At 35.9% G+C, this 21,874-nt stretch overlaps 1 protein-coding gene across 1 annotated transcript in view; it reads left to right on the plus strand.

The window, feature by feature from the left end:
• Positions 1–7,504, plus strand: part of SPTLC1 (serine palmitoyltransferase long chain base subunit 1) — a 34,201-nt gene extending 26,697 nt beyond the window's left edge. Inside the window, exons 13-16 of the mRNA XM_068176864.1 lie at positions 1,532–1,649; positions 2,507–2,580; positions 3,082–5,863; positions 6,528–7,504. Coding sequence (XP_068032965.1) covers positions 1,532–1,649; positions 2,507–2,580; positions 3,082–3,175 — 286 coding nt within the window. The 3' untranslated portion in view covers positions 3,176–5,863; positions 6,528–7,504. The remainder of the gene's footprint in view (positions 1–1,531; positions 1,650–2,506; positions 2,581–3,081; positions 5,864–6,527) is intronic.
• The last annotated feature ends 14,370 nt before the right edge of the window (positions 7,505–21,874 follow it).

The following is a 21,874-nucleotide window of genomic DNA, read 5'->3' on the forward strand; positions in this document are numbered from 1 at the left end:
TCAAATCTGTCTCTGGTTTTACAGATGCTTAGACTGGGATATGTACACTCAATTGTGTATGCATTAAAGGAGAAAAATTATTTTTCCTAACTGTCTCAGTTACGCTACTAAAAAGTGTCCAAGTTTTTTAAATCCTTTATGGGTTTTGAAATGAGATTATACCTTAAGGCTATTGAGGAAGGCTGCAATCTCTTACACATAAAAATCTTCAGGAGAGTGTGATAGCTCTCAAGGACACAAAGTATTGATAAGCATTTTAAAAATAAAAATAAAATAAATAAATAAAAGGATTTGGAATGAAGCTTAGTAGATATTTTTTTCAGACAGCTCAATGCACCTTTCAATCACCTTGAATACAATATTGTTCTTAAATATTTTACTTGAATGTTTAATAATAATAAATTACCTCCAGAAATTGCTGTTCTGGAGGCACAGAGAAAATTGCTAGAATTTATCTGAAAAATAAGGTTTAAAATTTTATACTATGCTGTTTTAAAAGATGGGTATACTGACTAACTGCTTTTTTATCTGTCAGGTTTTGATACTGAAAATATTGAGAAATTGCTGTGATATTCAGCAGCCATTTAGTGTGCAGTAATTGTGCAATTGTATTTTACAATTCTTCTTCCTCAACAATTTTGTGTTGCATATTACAGAAATTAATAACCTTTAAAAACAGACATACATATCTCTAATGCATGAGATATTATACTAATTTCTTTGGAATGATGCTACCATCAAATGAGCCTGATCGTTTTAAAATGTGTATTAGGCAAGCTTATCAAAGTCCAGAAATCAAAATTACACCTGATAATTGATATGCGTTTAAGTGAACTGTTAATTTTGGAGACCAGAGGTCTTGCTTGGATATTGAATACAAATTTTTGGATGAGAATAACTCAATCCTAAATGTGTGTGATGTGTCAGGACAATGACAATCAAATGCCTGTCATTCAGTCAAATTTTAGAAATCTAGTTAACAACTGTACCTATGTACAGATGTGGGAACAATTACAGTCATATAACTAAGTTTAGAGGACCTTCTGACTAAGTGACAGATGGTGCTGTAAAGAGTTTCTACAGGAAATAATTTAAAATCATAAATCTTGACAAATCTTGAAAAACCTCCCAGCAAAACGTTTGTTTTTTCTTATCCCTTAAGTGACAAAAAGATGACTTGACCTAGCTAGCTGGGTTATTATCTGCAAATTACATGCCCAGCAGACATTTCTCTTACATCTTCATAAGGATTCTTTAAGAATTTCTCAATTAATAATCCTTTTTGCAAAAGAATGAGTAACTAATGTTATACAAACGTACTGAAACTCCTTAGAAAAACATTTGCGTGATAACTTTGTTGTCTTTATGTAATTAATGCAAACTGAAATGCACCTATGTTTTGTCTGCATTAGTATCAGTAAAGTGAAATATCCATCTTTTCTTACCACCTAGAAAGGAGAAACACTTACTATCTAGAATTTCAACATGGCTTCAAGGAGGATGTACCTCAAAGGCTTTTTATTTGTTATAGGATTTCTGGTTTAAAAGTAGTGGGAGAATCTTTTTCTCCAGCATTGCACTTACAGTTGGAGGAGAGCTGTGGATCTCGAGAAGATGATGTGAAGTTACTCAAAAGAGTTGTGGATTATGTAAGTGTCTCCACAGTAATTAAAATATATCATTGCCTTTGTATGTTAATAATGAAGGAAGGGTAGTTGGGTACCTTGTTGGGCTTGTTGGGTAACTTACTGAAATATCTTGCAGAATGCTGCAAGAAACTTAGTTTCTATGCTGATTATATATGGCTCTGTTAAAGATCACGTTCCATCCATTTCTTGATGCCTATAGTTAGGTCTGTAGCTCTAGATTAAAAATATATATATTAGACCATTTACTTCAGGAAATAGTTATTTCCTGTTATCTATTTTAATGCTCAAATCTGCATATAAAACTGTTGCTTAGACAACTTTTATGTTAATAACAAGAGTGTTCTGGAGGTGCATTTTTACCATTTAAGGTCAACTTTTACTTCTTTGAGTCCATGAATTTGCTTTTTTTATGTGTGAACAATCTCAAATTCTATATATAGTATTTTTCTCTTCTTTAACACACATTCATTCCTTTGTCCCACATGAAGAAGTGAGAGTGGATATATCTTCATATATCAGGTGGCAGGTAAACAAGACTAAGCTACAAAAAGAAATTCTGAAATTAATTTCCTTGAAAATATGCTTAAATAGTATTTAATTGCCTGAAAAATCTGGTATGTTGGCCTGATGATATGGAGGTGAAAACTGAAGGCACTGCACCCTAAACTGTCTTATGTGTTAAAGCTGTATTGAAATTAAGAGATGATTTTGTACAACCTTCATAACCTCCATTTGGAAAACACCTTGCATTTATCTTGACATCAGGTTAATAAAAGTTAGTTATATGTGTTTGGTAATCAAAAGGATATGCCATCAGAAATTCCTAGGTTGACTTGCTGTATTTTCTTTATTTGTAGTGCATGAATAGTGGTATTGCGTTAACACAGGCTCGCTATCTGGAGAAAGAAGAAAAATGTCTTCCTCCACCCAGGTTAGCAGAAAGTTAAAGTGTTACTTGATTTTATTTGGCTGTGGCCATCTCTTTTCCATATAACAATGGAGTTCTGTTCGGTAGACTGGATTGAATAGTTAGTTCTTGGAAAAATGGGAGAGGCTAAAGTTTTGAGGTATATTTTCAGTGACTGTTACAGTTTTCTAGTACCTGAATGAAATAACTGTATCCAAACTACCTGTGTCTTGGGGATCAGCATGTAGCCTGTTAACAGACGTATTTCCACGAGGAAAATTGCTCTTACTGTATAGGTAAAAAAGATAACAGATTTCTGCAGTGTGTGTGGTGGGGTGGCAGAGAGGGGGCAAAAAGTAGTCTGATCACATCTGTTTAGTCACGTGTCTTGTTTCTGGTTGAATTTGAATTTGTAATAATTTCCCTACAGATAGTGATCTTAATGTGTTGAAATTACTAAAAACAATTCTAAGCGGAAGGCTAGGAGTAAAGTTTACTCTGTGTGTTTTGGTTTTCTTTTTCTAGTATTCGAGTAGTGATAACAGTGGAACAAACAGAACAAGAACTGGACAAAGCTGCATCACTTATTAAGGAAGCTGCACAGTCTGTGTTAAATTAGACTGCTGTTTCTGGATTCCTCTTTCCCCACGTTATCAGGATAAGTGTTTTACACTGTACAGTGACTTCCAGATTCTTCCACTGATGGCATTGAAAGCTGACTAACAAAATTGTTCTAGAGTGATACAAATGCAGTGAGGGGAAGAATGCTGAATTTTGGAGTTCGTGACTGACAGTATTGTTCCAATTCAAACTCTGCCAAACTCGCATTACCTAAAATGGGGGTATCACTATGGAATTCATTACTCTTTCATAAGTTAGTATAAAAAGTTTTAAATTTATTTCCTCTAACCCTTAGATGTTCTCAAAAATGTGTATAAATACTCAGTTTCACCCCAAACCATCTAAAATGTTTTGTATTTTCTCAGAATGTGGGAACTTCAAATAAATTTCAAAGAATTATCCTTCCCCATCTTCCAAATGAAAATACACTGTTCTTAATATTACCAAAAGGATAACACATTAAGATATAATTTTGTGCTATATTATGTAATATATTATTGAATTATAGGAGAGAGGACCTTCAATTCTTTTTGCTTATATATCTTTCTCTAACCATTTTTGGCAGCTAGGTTTTAAGAAAGCCTGGCCAGACAGTAAATTCATATCAAATACTATTTAATTTTTGCATTCCATATATAATTATATGCATATTTGATATTATGGGTGAAGTTTCTCATACTGTTATCTTTAAAATATCTAAATGCAAACCTCTGAATTGTGAAACTGATGTAATTCCAGTGTAGTATGTTCAGATAAGGGAGCTTTGTACCAGTCTTGAAGAGGAGTAATAGGAAACATGGAAAATGAATCAAGGTTTTGAAACCCTGCAACTAAATACTAGCTTAGTCAAACTACTTTTAAGCACAAAAATTATATGTGCTTAGTTTTACCTGAAAACATCTATACCTTAGAAGGGAAGATTTGCACATAGCTCCTGAGAGTTTAGATGGTACATGTACTACTGAAACACAAGTCAATCTGTGCAAATAAAATTCACAAGTGTCTTGAAAGTAATGTTTGGAGGTTGTGTTGTCAGGATTTTAAGTGAGCACAGATGGATGTTACATATATGGACACTCTACTTCAATCAGGAAACTGGTAAAGAACTACGTATTTTTTATAAAACAAAATAGACAGCTTTTTATTTCACAATTTTGCTTTAAGAATGCCTGTCTGAAATTTTTGTATTCTGCCTAATATGTGTTGAGTTGTTTTGTACTTATGTGCCTTTTTGGTTGCTACTACAAGTATTACAGGACTGTTTTTGAGAAATATCATTGTTAAATATAAAGTTAATCATGTTTGATTCACATTTTTACTTACACAATTGGATTTTGTAGCATGGTCGACCATATATTGTTAAATATTCTACATTAGGTAAGCGTAGTCTATGCTGTCTCCAATTTACAGAGACTGTTTCTACGCTGGCTTTAAAAACTTTTCATCTGTGTACGTTCAGGTAGAACACCTAAAGTTGTGTTGGGGCACTTCTGTGATTGTTGCTTGATATTTGAAATAGTCAAATCATTACCTGTGCCATGTAGTAAAGCCTTCATCCCAGTGTGAAAGAGAATGCCTATTTCAATGACATTTATTTTTTCTCTGTTAACTGGGAGTAAAAGCCAGTGAGAAGCTAACAATTTAGAAGAGAAAAAAATGTGCAGAATGAGACTGACTCCCATGTTACAGACTGGAACTGAAGTGCAGAATAGCCATCTTGAAGACCCTCAGAGACTGTGAGAAATCGAAATTAAATGTTATGGCTCTGCTTTGAGCTTTTGAGCCATTTTTGGCTGGATAATTGAAACCTGCAAATTTGAATGAAGTCAAGCCTTTGATGTATAAATTTGGAAAAAATTAGGTACTCTGATTCCAGTGCAGCATATTAAATGGTTTTGCAGTTAAGATAAGCCTGGGAAGGTAAGCAAACAACCATTGGCATTGAAATCTTAGGTTGAAGAATCTATATTTAATTCTCTCATTTTATTTTATGTTGTCTGCAAATGGGGTGGAATTTTTGTTGTGCTTAGAGAACTAGCAATAATTTTTAGAAACATGGATTGTGTTGTTATTTTTGATCTTGGTTTGTTGGGTATTTTTGCTTTTAAATGAAGTGATGACAACTAAGGTAGAAGCAGAGTGAAATTTCTAGCAATTCCAAATCTGTGACTAAGTAGTTTGGATGAAATAAAAGTTCAAAAATATTGCTAAGAGATGCCATAATTTGATTCATTTGACAAACATGTACCCACCATTAAAACATTGGTAAAACTACCTTTGTCCTTTATTATTGTTTACCTGTATATAGGAAAGAAGCATTTAGGTCACAGTAAAGTGAATACCTTGGTTGACAGCAGCTGAAGTGCTCTTGTAATACGTGTTTTACTGACAGGTTACATGAATGGTCTCTGTAAGAAATTAAGATACTTATGAGATGTAACTGGTGAAGAGGGATATCCCTGATCAGTTTAAGCATATCTGGCTCCTCTGCATTTTGACTTTTTTTATAACTGTCTCTCTCATGGCAAGCAGATGAAGAAATGCGTGGCTCTGGGGAAAAAATGTTGATTGGTGTTAGGGAAACAGCAGGTGATTCTGATTAAACTGCTGACATTTGAAAAATCAGAAGCCTGTTAAGGTGCTTAACTGCCCAGTGCTCTTGGCTGATAAATATATTAACAAATTTGTGTTAGTTGCTTTTTTCTTTGTTTGAAAAGACAGGAGTCTGTGAAGGAAGGCAAGAGTTTCCTGTGAAATGGAAAAGGTAAACCCCCTCCCTCCAAATTACCACAATTTCAAAATAAAATGCTCTCAGGCAAAGATATGGGAATGGGAATAACAGTTCTTTACTAGAAATAAAAACTAAATTTAAAAAATGTAATTAGTACAAACAAAACTACTGATAGAGTCAGAAACCTGACACCCTGAGGAGTCAGTGTATTGGTGATAGTCCAGTTAAGTGGTGGCTGCTCGTCCTGGAGTGGCAGATGAAATGCTGCTGAAGCGGTGGTCCTGTAGAAGGGTGTAGTTTTCTCCGAAGGTCTGGTGATAGAGTAGGTGGGCCTGGTCTTCCTCTGGGAATCCAGTGAAGAGGCTGTCCGGATGTCCCAAAAAATGCTGATTTTATGCAGGTAAGGATGCTTGGCTCCTCCCTCTGGGTGGAGCATCTCACAATGGGATGATGTAACTTTATCAGTCATGCAGTGAGTTATTCAATGGCCCATTAACAGAAGATATCTCCCCAGAGTGAGACATTGTTCTTGGAAGAGATAAGAAAACTGCCCAACTTAACAGAAGATGCCTGCCCCACCTCCAACAGATGGCAAATAGAATATATGCTTATCTTACAGGTCAGGACAGCTTTGTAGTTACATTGGGATGAATTGGTATTCTTCCATCCATTTCTTCAGACGTGGGCATGAGACTGGAGTTCATTGTAAACCAATTAAGTAGGATACTGTGAGATGAATCAAACACAAGGACCGTATCCCAAACTTCAAAGTATCATTTGAAAATAAATTTTGTTTCAATTAATTTATGTATTTCACTTTGCCACATACTTGGAACAGAGTTTCAGCTAAGTGGATAATAAATCCAGTATTTTAAATAGTGAAGAAAAACAAATTTTGTTATTTTTTTAAAATTTACTACTAATATCTGATAGTTGAGAAGGAATGCATTTTAACTGTAAAAAATTGGTCATTTATTGAAATTGTCTTGATGAAACCAATTCTTTACAATATATGAAGACTGGGATGGACTGGAAAGAATTTATACTTTCAGAATATTTTGTCTTGAAGAAACATGTCTACATGATATATATACTCTTATTTTAAACAAAGAGATTTATTTTCCTTGAATATTTAAAAAGAATTGATTGCTATTTGTGTAGTTTCATGGTTTTTATAGGAAAAACTACAGATGCCTTTTCTGTTTATTATAGTAGTGATGATTTTTGAATAGGAGGTGAAATGCATAAGGAGGGTATTAAGAAAGAAAGAGACGTATTGCTGAATAACTTCGATTTTATTTTTTTTCACATTTGAAATATGAACCCAGTCAATGCACAGAATGTTGTACTGTCTCCTTTCTGTCACTCCATCTGGACTTTATTATTTTATACAGGGTTGTGGAGTATTGGCATTCACTGATCTATGAAGTTGCTACCACAAAAGTGTCTTGCATCTTAAGATGACTAGAGAAGTCCACATGTAAATGTAGAGAGCTGTAAATGCTGCTTAAACAGAGGAAATATTCACAACTAACATAAAGCATTTGTACATTTAACTGTTTCAGTGTCCTAATAAAAGGAAATGTCTGGATAACATTTTTTCTAGTGTTTTAATATTCTTTGGCAGTTTTCATGGTAATAAGGTAATGGGCTTACTCTGTCTTGCTGTTTATAGATTTTCCAAATTTTGTTTTCCTGTCCATTGTGTAGTAGGTAATTGCAAAATATGCATAATAGAAGTCACAGAAGCTACTAAATCTGCTGAAAAGTACCTATCAGGAAAGGACAGTTTCTACATGTCCAATTTCTATTACTTTGGTAGAAAACTGCTATTGGAAGCTAGACACTGGACCAAGATACAGTTTTGTTGTGACTCAGAATAGAATTTCTGGTGTACCAACAAACTTGAGTTTGGATGACATGTGCCCTAACTTTGAAACACCATTACTGAATAAAATACTGCAGTTTTGCCTAGCATATTTTATGGATAAGATTTCTCTATTTTCCTCTGATACTAGAGGTGTTACCACTTAGCTCAGTATGCTGTTTTATAATGGGGTTGTATTTTCTAGCAGAGAATTCTGAGCTGGCAAAAACCAGTAAGTATTGGAGTTGAAGGACCAGCTTAAGTAGAACTGGAAATATGTAATCCACTGTTTAACTTACATTTTATGTAGGCCAAAAATAAGTGATTGTCTCACTCTAATCGGTATTTGTCAGACTGTGCTCCCTTTCTGGTATCCACAATTGAAGGAGGACCAGGACAGATTAGAGGAGGTCCAAAGAAGGACCATAAATATAGCCAAAGAGCTGGAGAACATGCCTTGTGAAGAAGGAAAAACTGGAGGACAATTTTCCAGTTCTTGCACAGTGTCTACAAAGATGGCAGAAGCTCTCTTCACAAAAAGTCACATGGAGAATGAAAGGGCAATAGAATCATAAACTGGGTTGGGTTGAAAGGGACCTTGAAGACCATTTTAGTACCAACTGCCATGAGCAGGGGTGCCTTCCACTAAACCAGGTTGCTCCAGCCCCCATCCATCCTGGCCATGAACAGTGCCAGGGATGGGGCATCCACAGATTACGTGGGCAGTATAATAGAACAGAATCATTGAGGTTGGAAAAGGACCTCTGAGATCAAGTATATCCTTTGACCAAACACCACCACATCAGCTAGACCACGGCATTAAGAGCCACGTTCGGTCATTTCTTGAATGCCTCCAGGGATGGTGACTCCACCGTGTCCCTGAGCAGTCTGTTCCAATGTTTGGCAACCCTTTTCATGAAGAAATTCTTGTTGATACCCAACCTGAACCTCCCCTGGTGGAGCACTTCACCAGCTTGGCAAGCTAATGAGCAAAGAAAGATGCTTTTCTTCTTGTCTGACAGATGGACTCCACCAACCCCCAGTAGACCTGGTTTCTCAAGGTGAGTCACATGGAACCTGATATATACAAGTTGCATGGGGAAGGGTTTCATCTTGATATAACTTTTTACGGTGAGGAGAATGGTCAGTCACTGGAATATCACCTCCTCATGGATTATGGGAGATTTTCAAGATGTGGGTGGATGGGATGCTGGATAATTTCATCTAGGCTTCATTTCTCACAAAAGGTTGGACCAGATGATCTTTTGAGGCCCCTTCCAGCTTGGCCTGTTCTGGGATTCTGTAGTTCTGTAACTGCAATTCTGATTCTGATTCCTGTTCTGTGACACTCAGAACAGTAAGTGGAAATAATTTTTCACACTTGGTCTAATTAAAATTGGATTTTGATTGGAGCAAGCCCGTTGTTGATTACCAGTGTCACAGTAGGTGTTGAGAGAGTACATGAGCAAGAATTTAAACTCTGTGCATTACAGTAAGTACAAGTTGGGCTGATGACTGAGAGAATAAAAAAGGTAATGGAACACCAACAATTCCTGATAACCTGAGTGGTGACTTTGAATACCTGTCATTGTTTTTAGTAGTTTGGACTTTTTCTGTTCTTTCACATAATGAGGTAAAGAAATGGCTGTTCTCAACAAGTAATTGATGAAAGATCAAAGATGATTTTTTTTTGTTTTAACTTTGTCCAGGATCATATTTTTTAATAAACTAGCCTCAGTTCTGTGTATCATGTTTGTACTGAGTTAAGTTTTGCCTTAGTGTTAATAGTTAATTCATATTCACTTTAGTTACAAATCTAAACAGGAAAGAATAATTCTTTACCTTTGTATGCAACCTCTAGGCTTGAAACATGGGAGTATTTAAGTGGCCTTTAAAGCAGCTGATAGTAAGGAATACTCAGTGATATTGAAATTCCTATCTATGACAGTTCTGATTGAATATTTTATTGGTGAAATACTATAGGTCTATTTTTTTTATCCAGCTTTATATTTTCAAATACAAAGGCTATATACAAAGAATCACTACTAAACAGTAATCAGCATTTGCAAGAATAAATCTCCTGACAAAAGAACTTGGCAAGATAGTTTTACCAAAATTTCCTTCTTAAAATTTTGTAATAAACAGATTTTAAATATATTACCTGTTCTACTTTACAACTGCTTAACCTTGATTGCTATTTTGAGAACAAGAATTTTAAAATGTTTAAGGATTTTAAAATATTAGAACTTTTAAATAGGTTGCTTTCTTGTTTCTTTAAGCTTTTGCTATTTCCTGCTGTTTTTGTTTTCCAGCCATCTTTCTGCTTTTTTCCCTTCATTTTTCAGGACAGACACCAACACTAAATACATTGCTAGATGTTTGAAATACCCAAGTAGTGAGTGTTTGCTTTAATATGATTGTACAAATTAATTTGATTTATTTGATAATGCTGATGAAAATATAGTGACCTGTTTCCATGGTGCATAGTGCTGGTGAATGCTAAGTGTAAGTTGAGGTCTGTGGAAACAAATACTCAAGGTGTCAATGACCACCTCTAGGCACAGAATATTTTAGTATTTTTCCTAAGTTGAAACCATAGAGTTTAAGTGTGGGTAGAATATCACAGCTGCATTGTCATTTATGCTGAAATTACAGGTCAAAAATGGGAATATTTTTTTGAATACTATGAGGTGAATATGGTGGAAGATGGTTGTTGGAGTCCAGGACATGCCTCTGGCTGCCCTGGCTGTCTTGAGACCCTGGCAATAAGTTAAAAACACTCAGGAGGGCTCGGGGACCTTGGCAATAAGTCAGAAACACCTGTGGCTTCGATTTTAGCCCGTGGGAGAGGCTGCCAACTCTAGATGAGGAATTACAAGCCAAAAGGGTTTTAGTAGTGTAATAGGTGAATTTGAGTAGGAATAGGTGACACAGGGTGGAAAAGTAGAAATTTGGCATTTTTTAGAATGTAATTCAGGGGTACAAGATGGAGGAATCTGGGTGTGTCCTAGCCTTCTTCTCCTTTGTCTTGTCCTCCATATCTTGATGTGATGGTGACACTTTTCTGTTCGTTTAAGGTAGAGATTCACTGTTTAACATAGGTGGTGGGCATTGGCACACAATGTGTAAACATGTAACATGTAATTTTGAGTATATAATGTGGGAGTTGCCTGAGGTTCGGCAGAGACTGCTATGGCTTCTGTACTAAGCGGACTTTGGCAGGTCAGAGAGAGAAAGTTTTAGATAAGAAAAAATAAGCAACCTTGAAAACTCGACCTCACGCATTCCACATCTCTTCTTTGGCTGCCAGGCTAGGGGAACAAGGACTTTACCATTTCAGGGTCATTCCAAGCATTCCAACAGATGGCGTTTTTTACGAAGACGGAGTTTGGTAGTATTTGAGGAGCCTTCAATTTGAACACAAAACACAAGTGCTCATTAGATACTGGTTAACAATAGTAAGTAGACTGCAAGGTGCTTCAGTAGAGCTGCAGCAGATTCAGTTTGCAAGTCTTTCTCCAGAGCTGTTGCTCACCCATTGTTGGTCCCTTCAAAGTCTAGGCAGTAACAATGTACATTGGAGAATGGTGAGCTTGTACTGCGAATTGTCACATAATCAGAAGCTGTTTGAAGGATAAAATAGTGTCTTACCTCACAGGAAAATGAGATGCAACTGCATCACAAAGAAACCAGCAAATTAGTGAAGTTATATATATGTTTTGCAACCTGGAGGAAGAATTTGGTGTGTGATATCAAGGGGAATTTATTAAGTATTCATACATCTTTCTATAAATACATTTTCTATGCTGGGCTAATAAAAGAGACCACAGAATTGCAGAATACTCTGAGTTGGATAAGACCCAAAAGATCATCTACGTCCAATTCCTTGACCTATACAGGACAGCCCTAAGAATCACAGCATATGCCTGAGAACATTGCCCAAATATTTTTTGAACTCTTGTCATGCTGGTGCTTTGGCCACTTCCTTGGTGAGCCTGTTCCCCAGCCACCCTTTTGGGGAAGTACCTTTTATTAATATCCAGCCTAAACCTCCCCTGATAGAATTTCAGGCCATTCCCTCAGGTCCTGTCACTGGTCACCACAGAGAAGAGATCAGTGCCTTCCCCTGCTCTTCCATTTATATAAGTCTCCCCTCAGTCTCCTCCAGGCTGAACAGACCAAGAGACCTCAGCTGCTCTTTTTATGGCTTCTGCTCTAGACTCTTCACCTTCTCCATTACTCTCCTGTGGACACTCTCTAACAGCTTTCTATTCTTTTTATGTTGTGACACCCAAAACTTAAGCACTCACCAGCACTCGAGGTGAGGCTGAGCAGAGCAGGACAATCCCCTCCCTTGCTCTGCTGGTGATGGTGTGCCTGATGCCCCACAGAACATGGCTGGCCCTCCTGGCTGCCAGGCTGCAAGTTGACTTACATTCAACTTGCCTTCAACAAGGACCCCTAGGTGCTTTTCTGTGGCAATCCTTTCCAGCATCCTGTTCTCCAGTTTGTTCATCCAGGGTTGACCTTGCCCTGGAGCAGAATCCAGGACCTTTCCTTGTTAAAATGCCATACAGTTGGTGATTACCCAGTCCTCTGATTTGTCAAGGTCTCTGCAGGGTCTCTCTGCCTTCGAGGGAGTTGGCAGTTCCTCCCACTGGCAGACTTACTGTATCTTTAAATCCTGAATGCAAGTTGTTCATGGAGATATTGAAGAGAGCTGGGCCTAAGGTGTAACCTTGAGGAACCCCAGAAGCGACCAGTCATCAGCCTGGTGTAACCCCACAAAAGCTGTTGAAAACAGCTAGACAAAAAAATCTCTCCATAACCTCCTAACAGTTTTGACCAGAGAAAAAAGTTTGTATCAAGTGGCAGGGTTTGAACAAGTTTTGGCCACTTCAAGCCTTAAAATGGAAAAGCCATAAAAGTTCAGCACATGTGTATTGCTTTAGCCAAAGAGATTCTATATGCAGCCATCAAGACAGAAGAAATATTTAATGACCTAACTCATAGATGGAGTTTTTGTTGTAACAGGTGATAAAATGACAGCAAAGCATTTGCCTTTGGTGTAGTTTACTGTGGAACTGTTCTTGAGCAGCATGAAACTTTCACAATGCCCAAGCTATTTAACATCTGAATATCTTACTTGGTGACTGAAGGGACTGACTGACACAGCCCCTTTCTTTCAGTAAACAAGAGCAGTCTCAGAAAAACCTTAGACTGCTAGTACACAATGTTGTGTGTTTGTCTATCATCCCTTAAAGGGTGTATTGATGGATTTGAGGACACAAGTGGAAGAAGGGGACGTGTACCCATGAGGACAGGCTACATGAATTCACATGAAAGTGCTTAAATTAACAAGCTTGGTTTTTTGGCTGCTGAATGATTATGCTGATGATGTTTCCCACTTGTCCACACTCAAATGTCTAAGCAATATACTCAGCAGCTAGTATAGATATTTTGGTCAGTTAAATTTACTCATTTTTATAAATCCTGCCTCAACCTGAAATGTCTCAGCTACATAGAGGTGACTAGAGTTGAAATATATATTATTACTTTGAAATGGCAATTGTTATCCTCCCCAGAGCACAGCCTATTAGGAAGAGTGCTCTGCAGCAAAGAGAATATATTTTTTGTGTTAAAGGAAAATATTCCACTGCTTGTGTTAAGTAAAAATAAATAGAAATGCATATTTTTGTGATATGAGAGAAAATAAACTTTTTCCCCCTCTTACTGCATCTCAAGTTTTTCTTATACCAGCAAAGATATATCATGTGAATGACACCCCATGGAAATATATGTTTAGCATTGAAGCAAATGCAGTTAAACACCCGCAACTGCTTTTTTGAAGACACGTCTTCAGAAGACATATGTGTATTTAGTATATTCAAAAGACATATGTATATTTTGTTAATGGACCCGCAAAAAGAAGCACATAGTCTTGTGTATTATCAACAGATTAAATTTGTGATATTGAACCTACATCAAGGTTGTAGGTTTGCCAGATGAGTCCTTATTGAGTAATTACACTGATCTAGCAGGCTGTCAATTCAGTCATATAGGGGAAGAGAAATTTTAAAGCTTGTAATGAGATCACATGTTATTTTCTTTGTAGTTACAATCAGTTAAAATAATAGGTATTGTGTTTAAATTTTCAAAAGATATATGTCTATTTAATATTAACTTTCAATCTGTGTTACAGCTTATTTTAAAGTACTAATATAGACCAAGTTTATCATTAGCATGGGGGAATCCTTAAAACAGAATATAAGGGAATATTTTAAAATTCTGAAAGAGTTTGACTTTACTGTTCGTTTATGTGTAAGCACATGAAATGTGATAAATGAAATAATTTTACTCATGCTTGTGTCATTGTCTTTAAAATTTAGATCCTGGATGGGTTTCTGTCTAGCACAGGGGTACTGCTACCCAGAGTTTGTGAAGAGTCATATGATTCTGTGTGGCAGAACTTCATGAAACTAGTAATTTACAAGGTGTTTTTTAATTAGACAGAAATATTTTGCTCATTTTCGGTGTTAACCAGGTAAACACTCTGGCACCAATTCTGTAGAGATCAACTGAATTAGGAGGTATGCCAGGCAAATTTGCTGCACTGTGTAATAATTCTGAGTATGTAGAATCCCTGCTTCATGGAAGTGACAGTATTGGTTTCCAGTGAAGCCACAGTTTCGCTGGTTTTGTGCATTTATTACTGCTGATACTCCCCCCATAAGGGAAGTAAACTGATGAACTCATTGTGTGCATAAATTCCTGTGTTTGATCTGTCTGTACACCCTTTAACCATATACAAACTTAACACTGTAGGATTAGAGCATTTTTAGTATTCTGATCCTAATCTGTAAACTGTAGCTAAGACTAATTATGCGAGCACTGATGTTGCATTTTACCATCAGAGTAGTACAAGTGTGTCTAATTCTGACTGGGATGTGTGAGCCCTCTGACAAGACTTACTTTTTATGAGATTTGTCAAAAGATCCTGAAAAAATTGAAGGATAGGAGCAAATTGGTGTTGAATATTTTGTGCAGTCCTGTTGTTATTAACTGCTGCAGTGGTTGGCTTGAAAACTGTAGTATGGGAGGCAACTGCAGTATAACAGCTAGATCATGAAAGCAGTTCTTTTACCCTCAGGCAGGTGGTTGTGTCTTTGACCCAATATAGCTTCTTTAATCATTGGGCTACACAGCAGATCTGAGAAGGCTCCAGATGGAGACTGAACCTACGACCCTCTGACATAAAAACATCTATGATACCAATTACACCATCTGTTGGTCATAAAACCACATTCTCTATCTTTTCCTGGCTCTTGTGTTATACAAAAGCTGAAGGGTGATATTTGGAGCTGTTTGAGTTTATCCATGCAATTTAATGCAGAACACATTTTTTCACAGAGAGGGAGAACAAAGCACAATAGCAGTAAAGTTCAATTTACATTCTCAGTCAGTGAAAACAAAAATGAAAATAAAAAACAGTTGTCTGAGTCATTATTTATACCCAAACTATGGCTTCAATTGTAGTCTTTTCACAGTTCTTGTGATTTAAAAAAACCTGAAGAATAACTTCTACCACCATTGTCCCAGCTTCTGAGGGCTCTGATTTGAAACAAGATCTGTAATTGTAAATAGGAAATTATGGCAGCACTGAGGAATATGCAAATCACATTATTAGCCAATATGTGCCTAATACTATACTTACGAATTTGTGTTGGGTGGTAGTGTTTAGAAATGTGTATTATCTGAGTGTGGAGTACTGGAAAGTGGGAAATTTAACCAGTACCCACATACAGCTTCGCATACCCTCAGAATCCCACTGGATATAAGTCCTGTCTGAACTTTATGCTCGTCAAACTATTATTCTGAAATACTTAATAGACTTTGAAATGGCATCTCAATTTTTTTTTTCCTTTTATCGGTATAATATTAGCTCTAGGTGATTTATTGTGGCTATCAGAATAAGTGAAGTACTGAAATACAAGGTGTCATGTATTAGGGATAAAACTGATGTCATAGGTCCATCAAAGGAAGGAAATGAAAGGAAGTTTGTTACTGGTGCAAAATGGGTAACTGTGATGAGGTAGGATTAACATATTTAGAAAGAATAGAAAGCTAATGCATGACCTATGCATTCTGGTACCATGACTCACAGATGGTTCTGTGCTTTGTGGTCAGTGAAGTCCTTACAATATTGCTCTTTAAGAAACTTTGTGCTCTAATACCATCATTTATCTGTCTAACACAAAAATAAATGTTTGCTATATTACATCAGTAGTCTAGCTACCCAGTACACAGCAAAAATAATTCTTAAAAGAAAACCCAAAATCCCCACACCTGGCCAGTCCTTTTATGTTATAGAAGCTGGCTTCTGATGGTGAGAATGAAGCAGTGAATAAACAAAGTTGACTTATCTGTTACTACGTTGGTTTTTTTTATTGTTGCACCATCATTACTTTTTAATAAACCATATTTTTAGTTAAGAAATAATAAATAATCCATATAAATAGAAGGGAAAGAGTTGAGAACTGGAAGTGACAAGTTTTTGTAGAATCTTTGCCATTGGTTAAACTGACAAAAATATTTGAGTTTTCTATTTGGAGGTATTCCTTTTGTGGATGTCTCCACAGGGATATATCACGATTTTGGCAAATAGAACTGGCTGTATTGAAGCCAAAAAGAAGAAGTGAAAAAGTGACAAAAGCACAATTCAGATGTATTTTTCTTCTGCCATCAGAATAATTGGGCATCCTGTCATCAGAACCTTTATCCTTGGTTAATACTAACATGTCCTTTAGAAGTTATTTTCCTGATTTGTGATAGAATCTATGCTTGATGGTGACAAGTAATGATATGAAATATAAATCATGATGATTGTCATTGGTTCAGACTCAACTTCATTGTATTCCTCTTCATAAACAAACTTTGATTCTTCACTGTTTGTTTATGTCAGTGAAAAACACTTTTCTGGTGGTAGAATTTAGCATTTCAGTGTGGTTACAGAGTGATTTTGTATTTTTTTATATATTAACAATAAGACCCATCTTGCTGTTTTTTATAAAAATTATCTTGCAGAGGATCTCAAGAGGCCCTGTAATCTGTTTTGAAGCAGAATCAAGTACATATTAACAGTTGTCAGTAAAGTCTAGTCTTAATCTGATACTAGAATACATCTGCTGAACATAGTTAATTAAAGACTAATCATACTGGTTACAGGTCTGTCTGCCTAGGAACCTATGAGTTTGCTGTCTACAGCAGACTAAGGAACACCTCTAAGAAAGATTACCTCATTTTAAGAATATCCTTTCTGCTTCCTAAAATAATAATCTTAAATAATCTTAATCTTAAATCTTTAATAATCTTAAATGTGCAAAATAACATTTTTACTAGTCAAATTCTGAAGTGCTGGTCTCATTTCCTTTAATTAATATCACTATAAATAATGCAAAATATATTTTACCATTTCAAATATCCTTCTTGGAGTTCTTTCAATATTTGTAAACATTGTATGCTGTATATTTTGGTGTTCCCTTATGCTTCCACATTACTTTTTAACCCTCAGTATGTTAAAATTAATGTAAATGAAGCTTGGCAGAGAAGACTTCACTACTTGAGTGGGAAAGGAAGGATTTTTTTGTGTGTAGATGAAGACCAGTCTTCTGAAGCACAGATTGAATGTCAAAGTATTATGCATTTTAATATCCTGATCAGAGATGCAGGTTTTATTTCTATTATTGTCACAATTTCTCTAAAATGTTTATCAATGTCCCCATGGATTCTTCATCTCTAAAAGGTTGTTAACACAGCTTCTTTAATTTTGTCTTGTATATATTCATGTTTTCATAGGACTTTGAAAACCTCTGGACCAATAAGTTATGTAGTATAAAGGATTTATTATGACCCAGATCTCTATTTTCAAGTCCTGTGTCAGATGTGTAATTTATAGTACATCTTTAGATCTCTTTTGGAAAGAACTGTTTCATCTGAACTCCATCATAACTTCTGACAGACCTGTCTAAATATCAAATTAGAGTAACATTGACAGTAAAACTTCAAATAATTTTAAATGTTGCAAGTTGTGGGGGTTATGCTTATCAGTGTATGTATGTTAGACAGAAGAGTCTCTCATAACGTTTAAGAAGACCAAATAAAGGTAGATAGAATAAAGCTGTTAGAATGACATTGTGTGAATGTCAATGTAAATATAGATTTCACAGTGGAAAATAATGAAAAATGACCTTATAAACAGATATATGTTGGAAACTATTTTGCTAATTGGTTGTGCATTTTTCTCTAAGTTTAGTGCCATCAGATTGCACCAAGTATTCCTATATATGGTAGTTCTAAAAAATGTAAACTGAAGTATTTAATCCCTTTGTTGGAAGATATGCATGTTCTTGTTTATATAGAAGTCGGTTGTATTACTTTTGTTAGGTGTGTGTGATTAAAATTTGCTAAGAAGGTTGTAGAATAGTTCCCATGTGGATACTAAGTTTCTTTTTATAACATTTCAGATTTTACTGTTTCCATAAGGTTTCAACTTCATTCAAACCTTTGTTTCAAGTCTTCCCAACAAATTTTAGTTATGACTGTTCAAATCTTCTTTGTAATATATTGCATCAGATTTTAAAGCAAATGCTGACAGCAGCAGTATTTATGCCCTGCATACCAAGCAGATACCACATGGTTTGAATAACAAGCATCCCTGCTGAGTGTGGATGAAATCAAAATCATAGTCATGTAAAATGAACTGATAGAAATCTCTCTTCAAATATACCTTCTTATTTAAAGATTAATTCTTTTATAGTTTATCTTAACACTGATGCATGTATGTGATTCCCACAAATGCTAATGAAAACTGAAAAAGTTGTAGGGTTCAAGTCATCCCAGAAGTCACACCCCCGCCCCTTATATATCACTAAATAAACAAACTCAGTGGAGTTTATTGTAGGTAATAGGAAGGCTAACTTTAAAGCCTTAAACATCACAGTTCTTGGGCTATTATCAATGCTAAAGACAGTAGTTTTTTGATTAGGCTTTGCCCCAGAATTCTTAACACCAGTTGCTTCTTTTGTTTTATATAAAATATTGAATTTGTAACTAAAAGTAAACAGATAAAGTTAAATTTCCAAGAGTAGCATTAACTCAGTCATACTGTAGATGAGGAAAATATTTGTGTTTCAGCTAAATTTTTGGTGGGAATTTTATTGCCTGGGAATACAATAACAGAATTTTATAAAATTCCAAATGTAAACAGACACTGGTTGTAGAACAAATATATGCAGAACTCTGTTTTAAGTTATCTTCTCCTTACTGCACTATTAATGCTGACTTCTTCCTTTTGATTAATGGCATTATTTCCAAAGAATTTAAACAAAAAGGGGGGGAAAGTGGGTTAGTGGGTTTAGGGTACTAATGGTTAGTTGCATTAGAAGGTATTGTAAGAGTCTTTATTTCAATAATATACACATCAGTATAAGACCATGTCTCTGGTACATCATTAACAAAATACCCAGTATATGCTCTGTGTGTTCTAGGAACTTAAGCTCTTGTCCACACAGAAAATTCCTCAATAAGGTTAATATCCTAGGAAAGCTGTCAATTTCATACTCATCTTCACTGGCTGCAGTTTTGCTAAAAAACACTGAAGCCTCAATATCACACACACATACACACATTTTACAGAGGAAAAAATTATTTTCTATTATTCCTTCCACCCAGGTATATTTATTTAGTTGTTTTTATTTCTATTGCCATGTGTGGCTCAGAAGCCCTCTGCTCCATTGAGGTTCTTTTCAGTATAGGCAGCCCTGTAAGTCACAAAAAACCAAAATCTTCCACTTCCTCTCCTATCCTTTCAAAAGTATGTGCTGTCTTTCTCCACTTCCTGTTAAATTAAAAGCTGTGCAAGGGTAGCAACGCAGAGCGCAGAGGTTAAATAGATCACCTTCATATGTTTTATGTTAGAGCAAACGTATTAGAGCAAACTTTCTGCCAAATCAGTCTATGCCTTCTTGCCTGATTTAGCTGCTATTAAATACCAAGAACTTCAGAACAAACCATACTGAGAGCTAATATTACCCTCCATTGTCTTTTGCTTTTCCTAATATCCACAACTTGCAGGCAACAGAAAATGTGCTGTTCAGATTCTTCACATTTATCTTGACATTCTCAGAGGGCTTCAGTTCAGAGTTGGAAATGTGCTGTCCTGTTTCTCCTCTTGGTATTTTTCTTAGGGGGATTGATTCCCACACTGCTTGGTAGTTGCTGAGAACGTGACACAGGACAGTGGTGCACAGGGTCTAATTTTCACTGGGCCAGCATTGCCTAATGTTAACTCTTGCTCAAGGCAGAGACTGGCACATGCTGGGGACTCAGAGATCAACTCTTCTCCACAAAAATTGCAGTGGTGTCTCAGAAATATCATCAAGTCTATGCAATAGCTCAGGGCATCTGAGTCTAATTTAACTGTGCTATTTAATATAATTACAGATCTGTTGCAAGAAGTTGGCTGCTGCTGCAATGGTTGGTTTGGAAATAAAGATATTAAGAAGTGTTCATTTGAGAGGCTTTCTGATAAGGCAGATAGACACTTGTGTAGCACAGCTGCTGATGTGTGGAAGTAAGATAAGCCTCTATCAAAATCTATGATATAGGAATTTATGAACAATATAGAAACCAAAGCAAGCTTTCTCTCCTGCTTGATCTGGTCAAATTACAGCTGTCGGGGACAACAGTAGTGACTGAACTAATAATCCATCTTTGCCTGTTTGCTTAAAGTGGGGATGTTGACTGATGCCAGATGAGGGGTACCGATCCCTGTAAGCAGAGCCTCAGATTAGGCAGAAATTCAGTTTCATAACAGAATATGAATATTGATTCTCTAATACGAGGTGAAAAAACTTAGTGACTGAAATCCCTTTTCCTCTGCCTCTTGTGTATGGAGATAAGACCTTCACACTCAGGAGAGATAATCTAATCTGCTCTTAGGTTGAGGCAATTGCCTATCTCCCTTGGTAGGTCAGACTGAGTTTGCAATTAAATGTAAGACAAAACATGAATCATTTTTCTAACTATTACTTGTCTCCGGTCTTGTTGTGTCTCTTTTGTGAATGACAGATACAGAATAGAGAAGGGATGATAATAAGATCATGAAGGAAAAATATATTTAGATAAAGTTTCTCTGCTTTTACACAGAAGAGATGGAACAATAGATATTAAAATTCACTTCAAGGAAAACAAAGCAGTTCTAAAAGAGGACCAGAAAGGAACAAACTGCTTTTTGCAGTTGTTTAGCAACTAACTATTCAGATTGCTCCAATGCCAGTATGAGAAGAGGTAGAGAACCTCTTTAAGTAAACAGAAATACCTCACTTTACTGTTTCATTTTGATGGCTTTTTTTCTTGTAAAGTCTTATATATTTATGGGACTGGTGCACAGACAAAAAAGAGGGAAAAATACTATATAGAAGGTAGCAACACTGCAAAATCAAACTGATTTGAGAAACAATTAAGACACAATTCAAACTTGCAACTGGATATAATGAAAAAGTGTATTTTAAAATAATATTACTTGTTAGCACTATACTGCTTTTAATAGAAGTGTACCTCAATAATTCATGTAGGAGCTGGGAACACAATTTTTGTTTTTGTTCCAGGTGATTGGCTTTGCAAATCTCTCTGAAGAGGAAAGTTGTCTTTAAAATATTTTAAAATTACAGTCCAGTATAATCACATATGCTTTAGTGCACTTCAGTGCAAAGTCTTTATTGTCTATATTGTTAACTAGTTGTGTGTGTGTGAAGCAGTTTTATTCAAACTTGTAAATCTATTTGAGCCCAAGTCACTCTCACAAGTTCCTATTCTTTAGGCATAATGTTCCGTGAATGCTGTAGAATACATTATTAGCTTATGGTATCCCAAATATTTTAATATGCATTAATTTACTGAATGTTCTTTCCACATGTTTTGGAGTTCATATTGTAGGTAAGAGAGGGGGAAAATGTGGCAGACTGTCTTCGTCAGGACTGCAGGCCAAAGGGAAAAACCTGGGGAATGTGTACTGGGAGCCAGCAGCACTCACCTGCTCT

The sequence above is a fragment of the Anomalospiza imberbis genome, chromosome Z (genome assembly GCF_031753505.1).
Source record: "Anomalospiza imberbis isolate Cuckoo-Finch-1a 21T00152 chromosome Z, ASM3175350v1, whole genome shotgun sequence".
Taxonomy (NCBI): domain Eukaryota; kingdom Metazoa; phylum Chordata; class Aves; order Passeriformes; family Viduidae; genus Anomalospiza; species Anomalospiza imberbis.